The sequence below is a fragment of the Podarcis vaucheri genome, assembly GCF_965113315.1.
Source record: "Podarcis vaucheri genome assembly, chromosome: 15".
In the NCBI taxonomy this organism is placed as follows: Eukaryota; Metazoa; Chordata; class Lepidosauria; order Squamata; family Lacertidae; genus Podarcis; species Podarcis vaucheri.
In genome coordinates, this window is record NC_138753.1 from 8,867,847 (window position 1) to 8,888,273 (window position 20,427).

General features: G+C 48.1%; 2 protein-coding genes across 2 annotated transcripts in view; both read left to right on the forward strand.

The window, feature by feature from the left end:
* EVI2A (ecotropic viral integration site 2A) overlaps positions 1-20,427 on the forward strand; it is a 243,873-nt gene that overhangs the window by 172,994 nt on the left and 50,452 nt on the right. The gene's annotated exons all lie outside the window — the stretch shown is intronic.
* The window catches only part of KSR1 (kinase suppressor of ras 1), a 110,443-nt gene continuing 92,660 nt past the window's right edge, over positions 2,645-20,427 (forward strand). Inside the window, 1 exon segment of the mRNA XM_082201330.1 lies at positions 2,645-3,412. Within this exon segment, the coding sequence (XP_082057456.1) occupies positions 3,119-3,412 (294 nt within the window). The 5' untranslated portion in view covers positions 2,645-3,118.

Here is a 20,427-nt window from a genome sequence, read left to right on the forward strand (position 1 = left end):
ACTCAGGACCCCTTCCGACTGTACAATTCTGTGATCCTAAGGACTCCCCTCTGAATGTTGTTGGATTACAATCACCATCCGCTCCAGCCAGGATGGCCAGTTGCTAGGGATTATGGAAGTTGCAGTCAGCAACATGTGGAAGGCACAACATTGGCTACCCCTGAGGATGGGTATGAATGCAAGGTGTGTGTTTTAGCTCTGCCTATTTAGGTGTCTAGCCCCAACCCTTCCCCCTAAGGAAATTTGGCCTGTTGGGAGGGGAGAAGTTCTTACATTTAAAACACGTCTCCCTCCGCAAAAGAAATAAATATTGGAAGCTGTGGTTTTGCAATAGTTGAGTGTGGATTTCATGCTCTTTATTCAGCTCATAGTAGTGAGGGGGAATGGAAGTTCCTCTGAAATGTCTGCTTTATATACATTCTTTACACAATGGGCCCCACATGATTGGCTAGTTCCGGGATTCTCCTGTAGGCCAATCAGGTTGCGGATCCACTTCCACCTGGAGTTGGATTGGGTGGCTCCTGCGGACCAATCAGACTGCTGCATTCTGAATCCTATTGTTCTAGGACCAATCAGACTGCTGCAATTTGGATCCTATTCAACTCAGTACATAACAGGTTTATGCCTACAGAGCTACAGTTCCTGGTACCCTTTAAAAAAACTGCAGTTCCCAGAATTCTTTGCAGGAAGCCATGCACTTTAAGCCATGCACTTTAAGCAAAGCACATGTTCTGTACCCCTGAGCTCCCCCCACTTCCTTTGTTCCACTTGTTCCAGTGGGGGGGGGGTTCACAGCCCACGTTGGCAAGAGAGCCCTCCTGCCTTATTCTGCCATGGGGCGCCCTGCCCAGCTGGGACCACAACAGCACCAGGCCTCTCAGGGTGCTCTGAGGAACCCACACGACTCATGCGCTTAAGTGTTTATGTTGGCCAAAGAAGTCAGTTTATGCAAGTGCCCGCTTCAAGTGTGAAAAGGCCACTCGTCGTCTCTTTACAGAGTGTAAACACGCTGCCCTGATGTATTTATGGAACGTGTTGGGAAGGTAATTTTTAGAAAGGCATGATGGCCCGCCTCGCAAGCGCGGCGCTCTTCGGCATTAGCCAGGAATGTCTCTGGAGTCATTCCAGCAACAGGTATAGCACCTTGAGCTCCACGGAGGAAGAAAAGGTGGGGCATAAATGCAATATATAAATGAATGAATGAGACAGAGGAAAAACCTAAACAGGAGGATAATTAAAGGGTAATAATAAAAATAAAATAAAATAATAAAAATAAATTAAAAAAAGTAAAACCCCATAGTGCCAAGGGATTGGACTGGATCAAGATAGTAGTTCCCTTAAGAGCTGCAGTATGTCTTAGTCCTTCCCTTTCTTTTGCTTAAATTTGGAGGGGTATGAAACACCTAGGCAGGAGTTCCACAGGTGGTGCATCCCAGCATCCCTCCGCACTCACGCTGCCAAACCCTGCAATCTGCTTGCCACCCAACTCCTTCATCATCAGCATCCAACGCAATAATACCAACCCAAACTATCACTTAGCCTTTGCACAGCGCTTTCAAGGCATCCAAAGCACTTCACACGCATTTTATCTATAGTTATAATCCTTAACAACAGCCCTGTAAGGGATGATGATACCACTAAACCCTTTTGCAGACAGGAAGACTGAAGCTGGAATAAAGCCATCTTCTATATAGCGAAGCTCGCAGCAGGCACGAAATCTGAACCAGGGACTTCCTGATTCACAGCTCTTTCAGCCACTAACCTTCCCTAAAAGGTTTGTTGTTGTTGTTCTTTAGCCATGTCCGACTCTTCGTGACCCCATGGACCAGACCACGCCAGGCACTTCTGTCTTCCACTGCCTCCCGCAGTTTGGTCAAACTCATGCTGGTAGCTTCGAGAACTCTGTCCAACCATCTCGTCCTCTGTCGTCCCCTTCTCCTTGTGCCCTCCATCTTTCCCAACATCAGGATCTTTTCCAGGGAGTCTTCTCTTCTCATGAGGTGGCCAAAGTATTGGTTACATATGCTTCAGGTTACAGACTCCGCTAACCCAGAAATAGTGCTTCAGGTTAAGAACTTTGCTTCAGGATGAGAACAGAAATCGTGCTCTGGCGGCGTGGCGGCAGCAGGAGGCCCCATTAGCTAAAGTGGTGCTTCAGGTTAAGAACAGACCTCCAGAACGAATTAAGTACTTAACCCGAGGTACCACTGTATGGACCTTTGTTGGCTAAGTGATGTCTCTGCTTTTTAAGATGCTGTCTAGGTTTGTAATTGCTTTTCTCCCAAGAAGCAGGAGTCTTTTAATTTCGTGCCTGATCATGGAGCCCAAGAAAGTCTCTCACTGCCTCCATTTCTTCCCCTTCTATTTGCCAGGAGGTGATGGGACTAGTGGCCACGATCTTCGATTTTTTGATGTTGAGCTTCATCCATATTTTGCGCTCTCCTCTTTCACCCTCATTAAAAGGTTCTTTAATTCCTCCTCACTTTCTTAGTATTGTTTTAAAAGCAGCAACCTCGCAGCATTGTCTTGGCTGCCGTCCTGTTTTTGCGCGCGCCTGCAAGAGCGCGATCAGCAGGGGAAGCGCCCTCTCTCTCCGCCCTTCTCCCTCCCCGCCCTCCGGCTCCCAACCAAAACAACACCGCAGGACTACAACTCCCAGCATCCTCCTCGGCAGCCGTGACCTGGACCCCAGCTGATATTCAAAGCTGGCTGGAAAGCGAAGCTCAGAAGAGGAGAGCGCTAGTTTGCAGCGCGGCTGCTGCTGCTGCGACTGACCCCGCATCGCCGCCACCCACCTTCTTCTGCCGCCCTTTTCTCCTCGCTCTCTAGGGGGAAATAAACTCATTTTCAATTTTCTTTTCTTTTCTTTTTTTGTGGGGGAGAGATGCACTTTGGGACCCTTTTGCACTGATTACTATCATTAAAAAAAATAATAATAATTAGTGCATGCAATTGGAAAGGCAATTCATTCTGCCCAACGTCGTCGGGGCTTGATCGGGCAGCGGCGGCGGATGGTCTAGCTCCGGCCCGGCCCTCGACCCGCTTCCCCGGCCCTCGCTTGCCCTCCCTCCGAGAGTCGCCGCGCCAGCCCCCCCCCCCGCCTCCCCGATGCCGAGGAATGGATAGAGCGTCTGCCGCGCGGAGAGGAGCCGAGAGGATGGTGGAGAAGAAAGAGTGCGCCGCGGGCCGGACGGCAGGGGCAGCGGGGGCCGGAGGAGGAGGAGGTGGGCGCAGCGGCCGAGCCCCCCAGGGCGGCTTGGCCTCCGGACGCCCCGGCCGGGCCGGCTGCGCGCTGCAGCAATGCGGGCAGCTTCAGGACCTCATCGACATCTCCCTGTCCAGCCTGCAGGGGCTCCGCACCAAATGCGCCGCTTCCAACGACCTCACCCAGCAAGAGATCCGCACTTTGGAGGTACGCGGAGGGCGCCCCCTCTTTCCGCCAAAGGGGGTTGCCTTGGTGCCAGCTCCCCAGGGGGTCCTCTACCATCTCCTCGCTTTCCTCCCCCCCCCCGCAGCTAGCTTCCGCGGGAATTAATGAATTTTTGGGGGGGTGGCTGGGTGCGGGTTGTGCGCGCGCGCCTTGATTTCCTCTCTCCCACCGATATGCGCGGACAATTGTCACAAAGAATCTCTGGGTCCCTTTCCTGAGCTGGCAGCGCAATCGCCTCCCTTGGGGAGACAACCCTCTTATTTATCCTTGTTATTGATAGGTATATTGCGTTTAATAATAAATAATAAGCTTCATTATTATAAATATGTACGCCGCATGCACTCTTCTTGCTGGGCACTGCATCTATTATTATTATTACTAGGATTAGGTATTGCGGTTTATTGGATTTTCCTCCTTTTTGTAATGGGACCAGCATGGCCACTTGCGATTAAAAATAAAAACAAAAATTGAAGAGCTATACCTTTCTATTTCCCCATGCATTTCCCCCCCCCCGGTAGTGATTATATTGGCAGAATAAAAATAATCTGTCCTCTCAGTGCAAGCCTGTATGCATGTCTGCTTGGGAGTTGGCCTCGCTGAATTCAGTGGAACTGACTCCCAGGTAAGTGTGTATCTATAATAGGAATCCCGTAAGCTTTTGGGGCTACCTACAGGGGCATATTTTGAAATTGAGAAGACAAACCAACCTGTTGTTGGGCACCATCAAATACCCATTTCACAGGGAAAAAGCTGTACTGTATATGTTTGCAGCCTTGAGGACAGATTGCTCCTGCATCCGTGAGATCTTTTCTTGCAGTAGTACGCTGTTTGCCAAAGAAACAGTGCCCTTCCCCTCAGTGAATGCTTTTATTTACTGTACTAAAACTGCAATGCTCTGCACACTTACCTGGGAGTAAGTCCCATCCAACTCCTTGCGGACTTTGCTTCAGAGAAGATATGTATTGCGACTGCACGGTTAAGGATTTTATTATTGGTGGTTTTTTTGCTCTGACACAAAAGTCGTGCTTTACGAAATCCGTGAAAACAACAAACAAACAAAAAAACCCCAATCTTAACCCACCAGTAATTTGTCCCGTTCCAATCAATAAAACCATAGCTGCAGGTTGGAAAAATTCACTGCCAACATCTTAAACATGGTTAAAAGTTGTTGTTTTTTTAAAGAAGCAATGGTTTATTTTCCAGGAAAAGGTGTGTGTCGGTGTGTGCTAACCCCACACTCAGAAAAGGAAGTGATGTCTGCACTGTGCAGTGGGGGGGGGCGGAGGTTGATGACTGCCTTGTTGCAACACTTGCTTTTTCAGAGGGGAGGGGCGCTGTCTGGCTGCTTTATACAATGGTGTTTGTTTAGGATTCCTTGGCCTGTCCTTCTGTTCTCTTCTTTTCCTCCCCCCCTCCCAGCCCACCCGACCGCCCCCTTTTTGCTGGAGAGGGCATGCCCTCTCAGTTCTTGCAGTAGGATTTATCTTGTGGGGTGGTGGTGAAGGGAAACATGGAGAGAGAGAAAAAACCTGCTCCCCTTTTAGCTGCCATCATGCATTTTTTCCATTCAGCGACGTTCCAGAGAAAGGACAGAATGATATGTCCTATGGATGTGCATTGAATGCAGGCAACCTGTCTCTCAAGCCGTGTGTCTTTTAGTAAAGTAAAAACCACCCCTTTTGCACATGGCCCTTACCTACCCTGCCCTCTGGCCTGGAATTTGGCAACACAGCTGGAGATAGTGGCTACATTGTGGGGGGTCCCTCCCGCCTCTACAATTCTACAATTCCACCTACATACCATACATTTAAAGCGCATTCCCCCTGTAAAGGGGGCTTTTGCGTCTAGCGACCCACCCTGTGAAGAATCCTGAGAACTGCGGCTTACTCCCACAGAGCTACAATTCCCAGAACCCAGAACAAACCCCAGTTCCCGGGATTCTCTGAGAAGCGTGGGTGCTTTTTAAATATAATGGTGCATATGTAAGCCTCTTTGCCCTGTAATCTTGGGTGGTATTTAATTTCTGCTGTACTAGCTATGGAATGCAACGGTACGACTGCTTCCTCTTTGGATTAAAAAAGATAAAATAGAAGGTAGAAGGTAGAAGACTCTGGGGGCACTGGAGTCATTTCAGCCTCTGGACGTATGGGGTGGGGACTCGCAATGTGGCAACCGGCTCTGCTTCACTTTGGTTTCCTTCAAAACGTGGCAAGCCTGTCCAGCCGCATTTTGGGGGACTGCTCCTGTTCAATCGTTGCGTGGGGCCCCCTCGGCTTCTCAAAGCAGGGATGGCTCTGCTGAACTGAGGGCGGAGGGCAAACCTTGCTCTCCTGCCCCAAATGGAGCAGATTGGAGAGAGTACTTTGAAGCAGCTCTGCAGCTGTGTTGGAGGGCTAGCAGATGCCTCTTGCCAACTCAGACCATTGAGCCGTTCTTACCTTAGTATGTTTTGCACTGATTAGCAGAGGCTCTCCAATGTTTCAGACCAGCAGACTTCCCCAGATCTGCTGAGCTATGGCTCTTCCATGCAAGATGATTTGCCCTGTCTGGTAATATCTGGGAGCAACTGGGTGCGTTCTAAGGTGGCTTCAATGCTATTGGCGAATTCCTTAACTTGGTTTCTTGGGGAGCGGGGCTTATAATCCATGCCCGCTATCAGTGATAGAAATTAGCCAGGCGCCAGGTGCGTTTTGCGACTGGTGCAGATCCAATAGTGACCACGTGAAGATTTCTGGGTGACAGGTTGGTGACCGGGGGAAGCAAAATGTCACTTACAGAAGGATCTGAGCTGAAATAATTTTCCTTGAAGTTTGAATTCGGTTTTTCCCCCTGGATGGTTTTCTTTGATGTTTAAGGCGTTGCAAACCGCTTTGAGATTTGTTATTTAAAATATAAAGTGGTATAGAAATGGACTGAATAGTAATAATAATGATGATAAATCCCATCAGAGGGAAAAAGGTGCCTTGACATTCTGTTGTGGCAACCGTAACCTAGCTTCAAGGTGCCATTTAGCAATTTGCTTATACAGTGGTACCTCGGGTTACAGACGCTTCAGGTTACAGACTCCGCTAACCCAGAAATAGTACCTCAGGTTAAGAACTTTGCTTCAGGATGAGAATAGAAATTGCGTGGCGGCGGCAGTGGGAGGCCCCATTTGCTAAAGTGGTACCTCAGGTTAAGAACAGTTTCAGGTTAAGAACGGACCTCCAGAACGAATTAAGTTCTTAACCCGAGGTACCACTGTACAGGTGCGTTTCTAATACTGCCCAATATGGCATTTAGCCTTAAGAGGGTGTGCATATTTTCTAGTAACACAGGGATGGGGAACCTGTGACTCTTCAGATGATCTTGGACTCCAGCCCTGCTGAGCCCCAGCAAACATGGCCAATGGTCAGGGATGATGGGAGTTGTAGTCCAACATCTGGCGTGCATCACGCTGGCTATCCCCATAGTAACAGCTGCTTCTGTGGGGAGCATGTTCCCCTCCAGATATTGCTGGACCACAACTCCCATCATTCCTCCCCATTGGCCATTCTGGGCTGTGGTTGACAGGAGTTTTATCAACATCTGGAGGGCCAAAGGGTCTCCACCCCTGTTTATTATGGATCAACATCCCCTCCACTGATACCCTTTGATTGTGTACTGTCTTTGGATTCCAATGCTATGAGGGCTAGTTAATTCCAGGAATTCCATCCATATGAGGCCCAGATTTGGGGGGCGGGCTTGGATTAGATGCCTTGCAGTTTCCCCACTTTCTCCCCCCTATTGCTGCTCCTGCTACTGCTGCCCAGACACTTGCCTTCTTTCCTTGAGCACAATCCAGAGGCAAATAGAGAGATCTGTTTCATAACCTCACACTGGGCCCTTGCTCCGTTGCTGAAAGAGGAAAGGCAGACAGGCAGCCATAGCAAGTCAGAGGAGGAGCAAGATGGCGGAAGAGGCTCCAGAAGCTGGCAATGGCAGTGCAGGCCTCAGCGAGTGCCCAACACTGCTTATTCTTTGTGCTGGCTGTGGTGGAGCAAATTAGATTAATTCCCCACCAGGGAATATAGAATTGGAGGATGGTAGCTAACTCATTGCTTGGAGTCTGTTTTTACATGTTTGACTCTTCTGAATTTCTGTTTTCCTAGAATTGTAGAGTTGGAAGGGGCCGCCCCTGCAATGCAGGAATCTTTTGCCCAACATGGGATTCGAACCCACGACCCTGAGATTAAGAGTCTCATTGAGCTATCCCAGAAAATTTTCATTCACCTTGATATATTTATTTTGCAAATACAGTGGTACCTCCAGTTACGAACTTACAGTGGTACCTCGGGTTACATATGCTTCAGGTTACATACGCTTCAGGTTACAGACTCCACTAACAAAGAAATATTACCTCAGGTTAAGAACTTTGCTTCAGGATGAGAACAGAAATCATGCTCCAGCGGCAGCAGGAAGCCCCATTAGCTAAAGTGGTGCTTCAGGTTAAGAGCAGACCTCTGGAACGAATTAAGTACGTAACCAGAGATACCACTGTAATTCGTTCCGGTGGTCCGTTCTTAACCCGAAACTGTTCTTAACCTAAGGCGCACTTTCGCTAATAGGGCCTCCCGTTGTCACCATGCCGCCACTGTGCGACTTCCGCTCGTATCCCGGGGCAAAGTTCACTACCAGGAGTAACTACTTCCGGGTTAGCGAAGCTTGTTACCCGAAGCATTTGTACGTAACTTGAGGTTCCACTGTGAATGCTGTAAGAAAACCTCTAAAGTCATTTGCAAAAATAGATGCATGGTTTGTTTTTGTTTTTTTAAATATTGCTGTTCTGCTGCTTTGAGCTTACACTTTAAGGCTATATTGTTTGCTTTTAGAGTACATGCCACGTAGCGGGGTTTTTTTGGGGAAATATTCCGTGATATATAAATGCTTTTAAACAAACAAATGCATAAGTAAGATTGGAGACTGAGTGCTTGGCGACCCATGAGGCTGTTGGGTCCAGTGCTGGGTCTGTGTGTGCGTTTGTGCACAAATGCCTGAGCGTTCCTGCCTCTTGCATTTCCTGGCTCCCCTGTGACCCGACTGTTTACTACCATTTTTCCATCCCTTTCCCCCTGTGTGTCTCTGGCAACGGAGGATAACAACTGAGTGAATCTGATGAAACCGGACTCCTAGCCTGTGAAATCTTACGCCGTACGTTTTTGGCTTTCAGAACTTCAGGTGCCGCCTTATAATACCGAGCCAGACTGTTGGTTCATTTAGCTCAGTATTGTCTGCACTGGCTTGCAGCAGCACTCCCAAGATTACAGGCCGAGAGTCTCTCCCAGGCCACCTTGGAAGATGCCATTGGACATTGAACCAGGGACCATTCTCAGGCAAGGCAGACGCTGTACCCACTGAGCCACCTCCCCTTCCCTTTGACCTTTTCAAGCTCTTCATGGCTTAGGGCCGAAATGGGGGAATTCATTGTGATCTGACTGGGGCTGATGGGGGCTGTAGTTCCAAACAGCGTTAGAAACTCAGATATATAAGCTAGGCACCAAACGGCTCCTTAAACCAGGGTTACGGTCTCCAAAACGGAATGTGTGGTTGCCATTTTGGGGCCAGATGCCTCGAAAATCGTCTTTTTCAATACGACTTTTTGGTTCCTGAAATTCATTACCGTCGTGCAGATAAAATATAACAGAATTTGACAAGATGTGTTGTTAGTCTGTGAAAATGGGCAAATTCTGGGCATGCATGCACCTCCAGTTGGTGGAGACGGTCAGGTGCCATCCTGGTGCCTGGGTGTCTTCACTTGGTCGCAAATGGACAATAGCCAGGTGCAAAATGTTCCTGGTGAATTTCGAACGCTGGTTCCAAATATCTGGAGGGCATCAGGGTGAGCTAAAATATGGCCTACGTATCTATTGGTACGTAGAGAGAGGCAGTGAGAGATTTTACTTTCTTGGGCTCTATGATCACTGCAGATGGTGACAGCAGTCACGAAATTAAAAGACGCCTGCTCCTTGGGAGAAAGGCGATGGCAAATCTAGACAGCATCTTAAAAAGCAGAGACATCACCTTGCCAACAAAGATCCGTATAGTTAAAGCCATGGTTTTCCCTGTAATGATGTATGGAAGTGAGAGCTGGACCATAAAGAAGGCTGATAGCCGAAGAATTGATGCTTTTGAATGATGGTGCTGGAGGAGACTCTTGAGAGTCCCATGGACTGCAAAAAGATCAAACATATCCATTCTTCAGGAAATCAGCCCTGAGTGCTCACTGGAAGGACAGATCCTGAAGCTGAGGCTCCAATATTTTGGCCACCTCATGAGAAGAGAAGACACCCTGGAAAAGACCCTGGTCTTGGGAAAGGTGGAGGGCACAAGGAGAAGGGGACGACAGAGGACGAGATGGTTGGACAGTGTTCTTGAAGCTACCAGCATGAGTTTGACCAAACTGCGGGAGGCAGTGGAAGACAGGAGTGCCTGGCGTGCTCTGGTCCAGGGGGTCACGAAGCGTCGGACACGACTAAACGACTAAACAACAACAACATCTATTGGTAAAATGCTGTGTGTATTATGTAAAGATCTCACCTAGAGCCAGTTTAGATTTCGTGAGCCTTTTGATAAAGCCCCAGGTCCTTAGTTCCTAACTTATATAGGACTTTTCTACATGTAGACAGAAACAAGGGGGAGTCTGGTCACTGGAGAAACACACTTTAGATGTTTATCCCCTATAGTATTGTTGCTGTGATGCTGTCGCTCAGATTCTGTCCGCCATATGTAAAAATTTAACTGGATTTCCCATGGCTGCTCTTCTCAAAAGGACCACAAAAAGGTTTCACGGGAGAATGACAACAAGGACGATTCAGTCAGCTGATAATTCAGGTATATCAGAGTGGATTTCAGGGGGTTAGACTAGATGACCCTCGTGGTCCCTTCCTATGTGGTGCATGGAACTGGCTCTCCTGCAGGAGGCAATGACAGCCGCCATCTTGGATGGCTTTAAAAGAGGATTAGATGAATGCATGGAGGATAACGCTACCAGTGGCTACCAGCCATGAGGGCTATGTCAAGCGGCAGCTTGCCTTTCCAGGCCATTTTTGCCCTCTCTGGGCTCTTTCAAGGCTGTTTTTGCCCTTTTGGAAGTCACTTCCGGGTTCAGCCCAGTCGTGCGTCAGTTGGTCGTCGCCTGTACTGAGGGGCACAGCAGGAACTGTAGGCTGCTTGGAGGCTTCCCAGACGTGGCTGCCATTGTTGGATAAGCCTGGGGAACAGTGGGGAGGTGAAAACAGGCATCTGTGGGGTTTGCCAGGGCCCTGGGCCCCAGAAGCTGTTACAGGTTCAAATGGCCTCTTCACTGGTGCATTGATGGGGATTTGTGTGGGACCACCACACACGGAAACAGCGAACCAGACTTTTCCAGTTGCCCCCTGCCCTCCTGTTGAAGTTTTCTTGCAAGTTGGGGCCGAGAACCTTTCGTTTGGGCTGGTTGGTTGATCTGGGATAACCAACACTTCCTGGTTTCCTCTTCCAAGTTGTTCCTGCGAATTCTGAGCTTTGTGGCTTTTTGCTGGGGCAGATGGTTTTTTGTCGTGAACTGTGCCTAGGTAGGTGGTGAAAGCTGCTTGGAGCAGTGGCTGGGAACTGGGATGCTCCCAAGAACGGGGTCCTCGCTGCGGGATCACATTCATCCAGTGCTATACTAGCTGCACTGGTTCCCGGTGGAGTACAGGATCAGGTTTAAGGTGCTGGTTTTAACCTTTAAAGCCCTATACGGCTTAGGACCCTCGTACCTATGGGACCGCCTCTCCTGGTATGTCCCATGGAGGACCTTACAGTCTTCAAACAAAAACACCTTGGAGGTCCCGGGCCACAGAGAGGTTAGGCTGGCCTCAACCAGAGCCAGGGCTTTTTCGGCTGTGGCTCCGATCTGGTGGAACGCTCTGCCACAAGAGACTAGGGCCCTGCGGGACGAGACATCTTTCCGCAGGGCCTGCAAGACAGAGCCGTTCCACCAGGCCTTTGGCCAAGGCACAGCCTGACCCCCTCCTTTGGTAATTCTTCACAGAACTCTAGCCCAATGGTTGCCATCAATTTGATTTGAACTGATTTTATAATGAATTGATTTTAGAATGCTGTATTATTTTACTGTTGTTAGCCACTCTGAGCCTGGCTTTGGCTGGGGAGGGCAGGATATAAAATTTTATTATTATTATTAACAACGAAGCCTCGTTCTCAAATGCCTCGTTTGCATCTTGGAGGATGTGCATGGTGGGCGGTTTATGCAAGAGGCAGAATCAAATGGTGGATAGAAACTTTGGCTGGCTTGGCAGTTTCCAGTGAGCTTAATGGCTGATTTAAATCCCGGCCTCCCAGGTCTTAGTCCAACACTAGGCCACCACCCCTAGAAATTTCTTCCTCTTAAAACAGCCACCCCAAAACTCGGCCCTCCAGTTTTGGGACTACAACTCCCATCATCCCTAGCTAACAGGACCATTGGTCAGGGATGATGGGAATTGTAGTCCCAAAACTTTGGGAGGGCCTAGTTTGGGGGTGCCTGTCTTAGAGGAACATCCCAACATCCAGGGCCCTCTCCTGCCAGTCTGTAGCCTGGAGTGTTACACCCCAAAGAAAAGCTTGATGCAGCTATACATGCCTTCCCCCCGACTTCTGCCCTAGTTATTTACTTTTAATTTATACGTATTTGTATTTGCCACTCCCCCCTCCCCAGCAAACTCATATTGGAACAAAAACCACATAGCCTCCAGATCCTATATAATATTTTTCCTAGGCTTTTCCTAACCCACGAGATTGGACTCTGTTATTTCTGAATCCTTGTTTTCTGAACTGATAAATGATTAAAAAATAATAATTCTGTGATTCCAGGTACACTCAAAGAAATGAATGGTCCTAACTCAGCAACGTCTATTAGGTTCAATGGGTATACAGTGGTACTTCGGGTTAAGTACTTAATTCGTTCTGGAGGTCCATACTGAACCTGAAACTGTTCTTAATCTGAAGCACCACTTTAGCTAATGGGGCCTCCTGCTGCTGCTGCGCCGCCGGAGCACGATTTCTGTTCTCATCCTGAAGCAAAGTTCTTAACCTGAAGCACTATTTCTGGGTTAGCGGAGTCTGTAACCTGAAGCGTATGTAACCTGAAGCGTATGTATGAGGTACCACTTTATTGTGAGAAGAGCTAAATGTGGTTATAACCCATTGCGTTTTGTTTATTTGGTTGCATCTTTGTATACAGCTTAGAGGGATTTTTTTAAACAGGAAGCGGCTTAGAAATGCTTTAAAAGACATAATAAAATGAAACGACCAACAACCAAAAACAACGGGTGGTTTTTATGTGAGCCACTTTCCCCCTCCGCCACAAATGATAGGAAGATCAAGGAAGTTTCCAACTGAAAATGCACAATTCTCTTGTGAACGGGCAAACCAAATTTCCTGACTGTCACTCCTCCTGTGGTTGTCAAGCAGATGTTTCTGAGAAACCTTGGGCTTCCCCAGAAATGCAGAAAACGCGAAGATCGGGAGAGATTTTGCGACGAACGAATGGAGAAAACGTCTGACTCTGACCCCAAAGGCCTCTTCTTCCTTTGCAGTGGGTGACCTTGGCATCTGCGTTGCTTCCACAGAATGAGGAAGGCAGAGCAGGGGAAAGTGAGATGCTATTTCAGCAAGCAACAGGAAACTCCAGCCGTTGGCTCTCCAGTGGCTGAAAACAATGATGATGTCAGTGTGTGAGCCTTGAGGAGCTGGATGGTGCAGCCAACAAAACAGACTTTGGCCTTCAAACAGGGCTGGACTGCCCTTTAGGTAGGCTGAGGCAGTTGCCTTGGGCATCTGATGCTGGGAGGCGAGGAGCGGGTTGAAGTTTTGTTCGTCAAGCACCTATGATGATGATGATGAGGAGGAGGAGAAGAAGAAGAATCTATTATTTATACCCCGCTCATCTGGCTGGGTTTCCCCAGCCACTCTGGGTGGCTCCCAACAGAATACTACTACTACTAATAATAATAAAGCGATAAAACATCAAACATTAAAAACTTCCCTAAACAGGACTGCCTTCAGACGTCTTCTAAAAGTCAGATACAGTTGTACCTCAGGTTACAGACACTTCAGGTTACAGACTCCGCTAACCCAAAAATAGTGCTTCAGGTTAAGAACTTTGCTTCAGGATGAGAACAGAAATTGTACTCCAGCGGCGTGGTGGCAGCAGGAGGCCCCATTAGCTAAAGTGTTGCTTCAGGTTAAGAACAGTTTCAGGTTAAGTACGGACCTCCGGAATGAATTAAGTACTTAACGCGAGGTACCACTGTAGTTGTTCTTTTTTGGTTTTTCATTGAGAAACTCGCCTGCTTCTCCCTTTCGGTGTTTAAAAATTTTGCACTCCCCTCCTGATGTCTGGAAAAAAATCCTTTGCACATCCATATGCACGAAGCCTGACTTGGGCAGCCCCCAAGCTAGCCAGGTGTCTTCAGGTTGTGGTAGAGGACGTTGTCTTGTCTCCAGTGTTGAAGTAAGAGTCAGCTGACAATCTGGCCAGCTTCATAGTTTACAATTGGTGTGTGTGTGTATGCCATCTTGCCCTTTCCTGACCCACAAAATGTCTTGGCTCGGCCCCGTCTTCAAAAAGTTGTTATTTGGCAAACCAGGAAAGTGGGAAATATTTTGAGTATTCCTTGAGACGTAGGCAATAATCAGTGTCTCCATAACATGGCCAGAGTTGTACCTGCGACCCTCAGGATGTTTTTGGCCTCCTATCGTCCCTAGTCAGCATGTTGGGGGCTGATGGGAGTCACAACATCTGGTTCTTCATGTTTGCTCTTGCGACTCTGCTGTGGAAGACTCAATTTCCTTCTCCTGGATGTGAAGTCATAAGCAGAATCCATATAACTTGATCAGAACTTGGCCAGAACTGCTGGACTCAGGATGAAATAGCTTTGCAGGCCATTCTTCTGTTGGCAGATTTACCGTATTTTTCGCTCTATAGGACGCACTTTTCCCCCTTCAAAAATGAAGGGGAAATGTGTGTGCGTCCTATGGAGCGAAGACGCCGTAGCCCCGCAACCCTCTCCCGGCTGGAGAGGTGAAGCGCAGCTATGGCAGGAGCCTCTACAGCCCCACGTCACCTCTCCAGCCGGGAGAGCATACGCGGAGCTAAAGACGCACCCCGCGACCCTCTCCTGGCTGGGGAGGTGACGCGCGGCTATAGAGGCTCCTGCCGTAGCTGCGCGTCACCTCTCCAGCTGGGAGAGGGTCGCGGGGGGCTGCTTTAGCCCCGCGCGCGCTCTCCCGGCTGGGGAGGTGATGCGTGGCTATGGCAGGAGCCTCTCCGCTGCTCCTTTCCGCTGCTCCCTGACCTGCTCTTTGGGGCTGGTGGTGGGCTTCCCCCCCCCCAGCCCCAAAGAGCAGGTCGAAAGGAACCTGAAGCCTGGAGAGCGAGAGGGGTCAGTGCACACCGACCCCTCTCGCTCTCCAGGCTTCCAAGGTAGCCGCCTGAACGCACCTTAAACGGCACCTTGTTTTAGAGCGGGAAAACAAGAGGGGGAAAGTTCTCCCCCTCTCTGTGCAGCGCCTCCTGCCGCTTCACTGAAGGGGCGCTGGGCAGAGAGGGGGAGATTTTTTTCCCCTTGTTCTCCCCCCTCTAAAACAAAGTGCGTCCTATTGTCCGGTGCGTCCAATGGTGCGAAAAATACGGTAGTCCCCAGAATCTCCAGGTAAGGCTGGGAAGGAGCTCTTATTTGAATCTCTGGAGAGTGGTTCCCAGTCAGCTTAGATCAGGGATGTGGAGCCTGGTTTCTCCCAAACTGCAACTCCCACCATCACAGGTCCTTGGCCATACTGGCTGGGGTTGAGGGGAGTTGGGAGTCCAGCAATATCTGGAGATTCGTGGGTTTCCCACCTCTCAGACAGACAATGTTCAGCCGGATGAATCCATAGTCTGATTCAATATAAGGTAGCACCCTATGTCCCTATGAAATTGGGCCTACTATTGACAACTGGGCGTTTGCATGTGGGAAAAATGGAGTGGGAGTTTGTGGTCAACCAAAGAAGGAAGTGGGCATCTCTTCTTCCATTAATTTGCCATAGGAATATCAAAAGCTGTTGTATACTGAGTCAGGCTGTCGGTTCTGCTAGCTCAATGTTGTCTGCACTGACTAGGGGTGCAGAGTTTCAGGCAGGGGCACGACTTGGGGGTGCTGGAGATGGCACCTGAGACCTTTTACACGCAGAGCATGTGTTCTGCCACTGAGCTCTTCTGCACTGTACTGGATTTATCTTATAACTGCTTAACTTCTGCCATTAAAAACTGGTCAACCTTGAGACATGTTCCACCTTCGCTTCTGGGACTTTGGTAATCCTCTGGTGCCGATGAGGGAGGTGGTAACATCTCAGATATGCAGAGCCAAGGCCTGGTGAATGCCAGAGACAGCCCTGGGGTGAGAATCTCCCAGACTTAATGGGCTGGATCCAGACTTCATAGGAGAGTAAACTCTTTGAAACACAAAGGTTGTGATGGCCAGAGTGGCAGGATTATTTCACGCTGAACTATGTGCATTCTGAATCGGCAGGAGGTAGGTGCCATTTTGAATCTCATTCATCCTTGGGCGCTAGAACTGGCATGGCTTGCTTTTGTTGTTTGTTCTGTAACCAGTACAAAACACGGAGGTTGTCTGTGAACACACAGTCCTGATGGCATCAACTTTGGTGGGGAGAGGCTGGCATCTTTAAGGTGTTCTTGCTAAACTTGGGACAAAAACCTTGCTATTTCATGTTGAAGTCCTTCTCCTTTGTGCTTTCCCTGCAACATAGGAGTGTAGGAAGCTACCTTAATACCAAGGCAGAACATTGGTCCATCTAGTTCAGTATTGTCTGCACTGATTGGCAGTGGTTTGCCAGGGTTTCAGACAGCAGGGCCTCCCCCAGCCCCTACCAGAAAGCCAGTGTGGTGTAGTGGTTAAGAGCGGTAGACTCGTAATCTGGTGAATTGGGTTTGATTCCCCGCTCCTTCACATGCAGCTGCTGGGTGACCTTGGGCCAGTCACACTTCTCTGAAGTCTCTCAGCCTCACTCACCTCACAGAGTGTTTGTTGTGGGAGAGGAAGGGAAAGGAGAATGTTAGCTGCTTTGAGATTCCTCCGGGTAGTGATAAAGCGGGATATCAAATCCAAACTTCTTCTTCTTCTACCTGGACGTGCCTTTGGGGATTGAACCTGGGACATTCTGCCTGCAAAACAGATTCTCTGCTGCTGAGCCGAGGCCCTTGCGTGGGTTGGAGCTGCTCTGCGTTTTCACTTTTTGCCAGTTTACTGGGTGTATGTAAGTGCCGTAAACAGCCTTGTGGCTTCAGAGTGATCTCCAGGGACCTACAAACTCGGCACTGGTCGGGGCTGCGAGTTGTACCAGCAACTGAATTTGCTGGCTTCGAACTTGGTGGAGAGTTTGCAGATGAGACGGCTGCTGCTGGATGTGCTGGCCTGAGGAGGGGCTTGGAACGGGGTGGAGGGGCGGCGAGGAAGGAAGGATGTGGTTTCAGTGACCGTGTTCCTTGGAATGGTGCTGCCCATTTGAGGTTGCACTGGCATATTTTTTTTAGGGTATGAGTTGGCTCAATTATGTTAGAAACTTTCTCTCTGTGTCTGCCTGTGTTTGTGTAAATTCCTGACTTTCCTGCCGAGCCAAATGTGGGTTACATCTCTCTCTCTCTCTCTCTCTCTCTCTCTCTCTCTCTCTCTCGTTATGCAAGAATGAAAACGCAACGAACCTTTTAGTTCAGGGATGAGTGAGGAACCTGTGGCCCTCCTGATGTTATGGGACAAATGTTATTCATGTGAATGCATGCAAACTCTCCTACGCTAGTTGCTTTTATAACTTCCTTTGAGTGTCTTTTTACACGCAGTTCGGTTGCAACAAAGATGTTCTGAAAGAGGCTACCTTCCCATAGCTCAGATTAGGATGCAAAAAGACTGGATGCCCTTGGAACCCAATAAGAAACGTGTTTTGGCCTTGCAAGCTGCTCCAGAGACGATGGGTAGCCAATGTGGTTCTCTCCAGATGTTGTCGGACTACAACTCCCATCATCCTTTGACAATGGCCACGGTAGCAGGGGCTGCTGGTTGATAGTGGTTGTTGTTGATAGTGGTTGTTGCGATTGCACGTTTGTGAAGATCGTGTCTTGTTTGGCCCCTGAAGGAGGCATTAAAAGTGAGGGTGTAAGCAGGGCATTGACATATGCTGAAGGTTGACTGGCACTCGTGCAGAACTATTTGGGGCGGATCTTAAGCACATTGAGTCATAAGAAGAACCGGGCCACTGGGTCAGGTCAAAGACCCGTCTGTTCTCTTTAAAAAATATTTTTTAAATAAGATTTTCCACAATTATAACAAAAACCACAAAGCAGAATGACACACAAAAACAGAAAAAACAGAAAAATACATCAATGAACGAAAAAAGAAAAAAGAAAAAAGGAACAATAAACAGATAAACAATAGCAACAAACTTAATTCTTTACAAATCCAACCTTTTAAAAATCTTGGTTGACTTCCTCTAGTCCCTCCCTTCTGAGTTTCCTTGTAGTTGAAAGTAACAGCTTTCCAATATCATTATTAAACTAAAACAATTTCCAATTATAATCCATCTTACTCACTTTTCTTAATATTTGTCTGTCCTCTCAATGCCCATGGAAAGCCTGCAAGCCTGCAGTTCCTGGAAACTGGTATTCGGAGATGTACTGTCTCTCACAGTGGAGAGCCATCTGGCCAGCAGCCATTGATAGCTTCATCCTCCATGAATTTGTCTCATCAGCTCCAAACGTTGAGTAGACTCTTGTCTGCTAGAGACCAACAAAGGCTGCTTCTCTCCTGCGATTTTTGAGTGGAGAAAAACTCTGTCCTGTGTTAAAAGCAGGAGCTGATGAACCACCCTTGACGTACATAGAGAGGTGGTACCTTGGCTCCCTTGTGCCCTTGCGAAGGAGTTACATTAGCCACCTCCAAAGCTGGGCAGAAGAGTGCCAGATGAAATGGTTGGAGTATGTAGAATCAGGAAGTTTAGCAAGTAAAATTAGAGAACAAGAAGAGACAACCATCAAAGAGGATTGGAAATTATTTGTTAGATTATTTAATAAATCATTGTAACAATGTTAAAAACACTAGCCAGTTTGGAGTAAGCTGTTAAAAATTGCAATGAGAAAAATTAGGTAAGAATGATTAGAAAAAGCAGAATATGCAGCAGAAATAGATAAACTGAGGAAACCACGGAAGGATGGAAGTTGACTAAAAGAAACTATTTGATGAATTCATTGAAATGTATTGTCTTTTTCCTTTTTCACTTTGATGGTATTCTGAAATATATATATATATTTAAAGCCATCACTCTGGGCCGCCTGGTTAAAAAGCCAGAATACCCACTCCAAAATGCCTTTTTTAATTTGTGCATTCATGTTGACTTGTGCTTAGGTAGCGTTAGGGTGGTTATGAACGACCCTCCCGCTTTCCCTACTGTTTGTGCCTGCGGAGGTTTCTAAATCAGCACATTTCCTGTAACTTCCTGCTTTTCAAACCTGCAACTTTTCATACAACGATCTTCCCGCGCTTTCAAACTTTCCCCAGGTTTTGTTGTGCTGTAGCGCAAGGGGATCGTACCATCCTCTTCGTCCACACAGTCCCCGACAACTGCTTAACTCTCTCCCTCCCTGCTCCAGCAACATATCTTGGAGACAGTAAGGTGGACAATGTCCTGTTTCAGATCTAGGCCTGCCCCCCCTTCATTACCTGACCAGAGCTGCCTCACTGCAACCTTCGCGGACTAAACCAGAATATTATTTGTTCCTCCTCCAGCCACTGTAACCTCAGGTCACGTGGTCCTCTTGAGGTCTCCTTTGTCGAGAGAGGACTTCCTCTAGAGAACAATGAGAGTTTAGCTTCCCTGGCTTCCCATTTGGCACACGAACGCCACAGGGTTTGAAGGCCGTTAAGGTGCTATTGGACAACATAATAAATGACTTCTCAATTCCAGGGTTTGGCCCAAGTGAGAGGTACGGAGAGGAAGGGAAACTCTCCCCCCCCTTTAATTTGTGGGGAAATGCTCACACTTCTGGGCTAAATTTATGGGTCTCATATGACCAGAGGCGTGTTTGTTTTTCTTCCTGCAAAGAGAGAAATATTTTGGGGGTTTTTTTTTTGGTACAGTGTAGATAGCCACCCTAAATGCACAAACACTTGACTCGCTTCCCCACCCCCAAGAGACTGGATAACCACACTGGAATACATTGCAGGGCTGACTTAACTCATGTTAAACCACAACGGAATCACAAAACTGAAGAGTTGGAAAGTACCACAAAGGTCATTTAGTACAAACCGTTGCAATGCAGAAGTCACAGCTAAGATACTGGGACCTTGTGCCATGGCCCTTCCTCTCCATCACAAAAAATAGCAATAATTTAATTTAACTTTTAAACAAATAAACAGACAGTACAAACAAGGAACAGTTGTAGAAATAGTGTGCAAAACAAGGCACAGAGGAAAACAATGCACACCTAAGGAAAACAAAATCCTTTCCCATCTAGCCTTCTTGATCAATCCACAGCCCTGTCTGCACAATATAGTTTTAAAGCAGTATCAAAGCCCCTTTAAAGAAACATGGTTTCCCCCAGACTCGCAGCGGTTCTCAACCTGTGGGTCCCCAGATGTTGTTGGGTTACAACTACCATCATCTCTCAGCTCTGGCCTTGCTAGCTAGGGGTGATGGGAGTTGTAGTTCAACAACATCTGGGGATCTGTAGGTTGAGAAAGGCTGGCCCAGAGGGTCCTGGGAAGCGCAGATTGTTAAGGCTGCTGAGAGTTGCTAGGAGACCCTTATTCTGCCCACAGGGCTACAATTCCCAGAATTCCCTGGGAGGAAGAGAGATTAAACCACTCTGCGAATTATAGTTCAGTGAGGGGAGTTGTAGCTCAGCCGCCCCCCTCTCTAATCTGAGCACCCCTGTCAAACTACAGCTCTCAGGATTCCCGGGGGGGGGG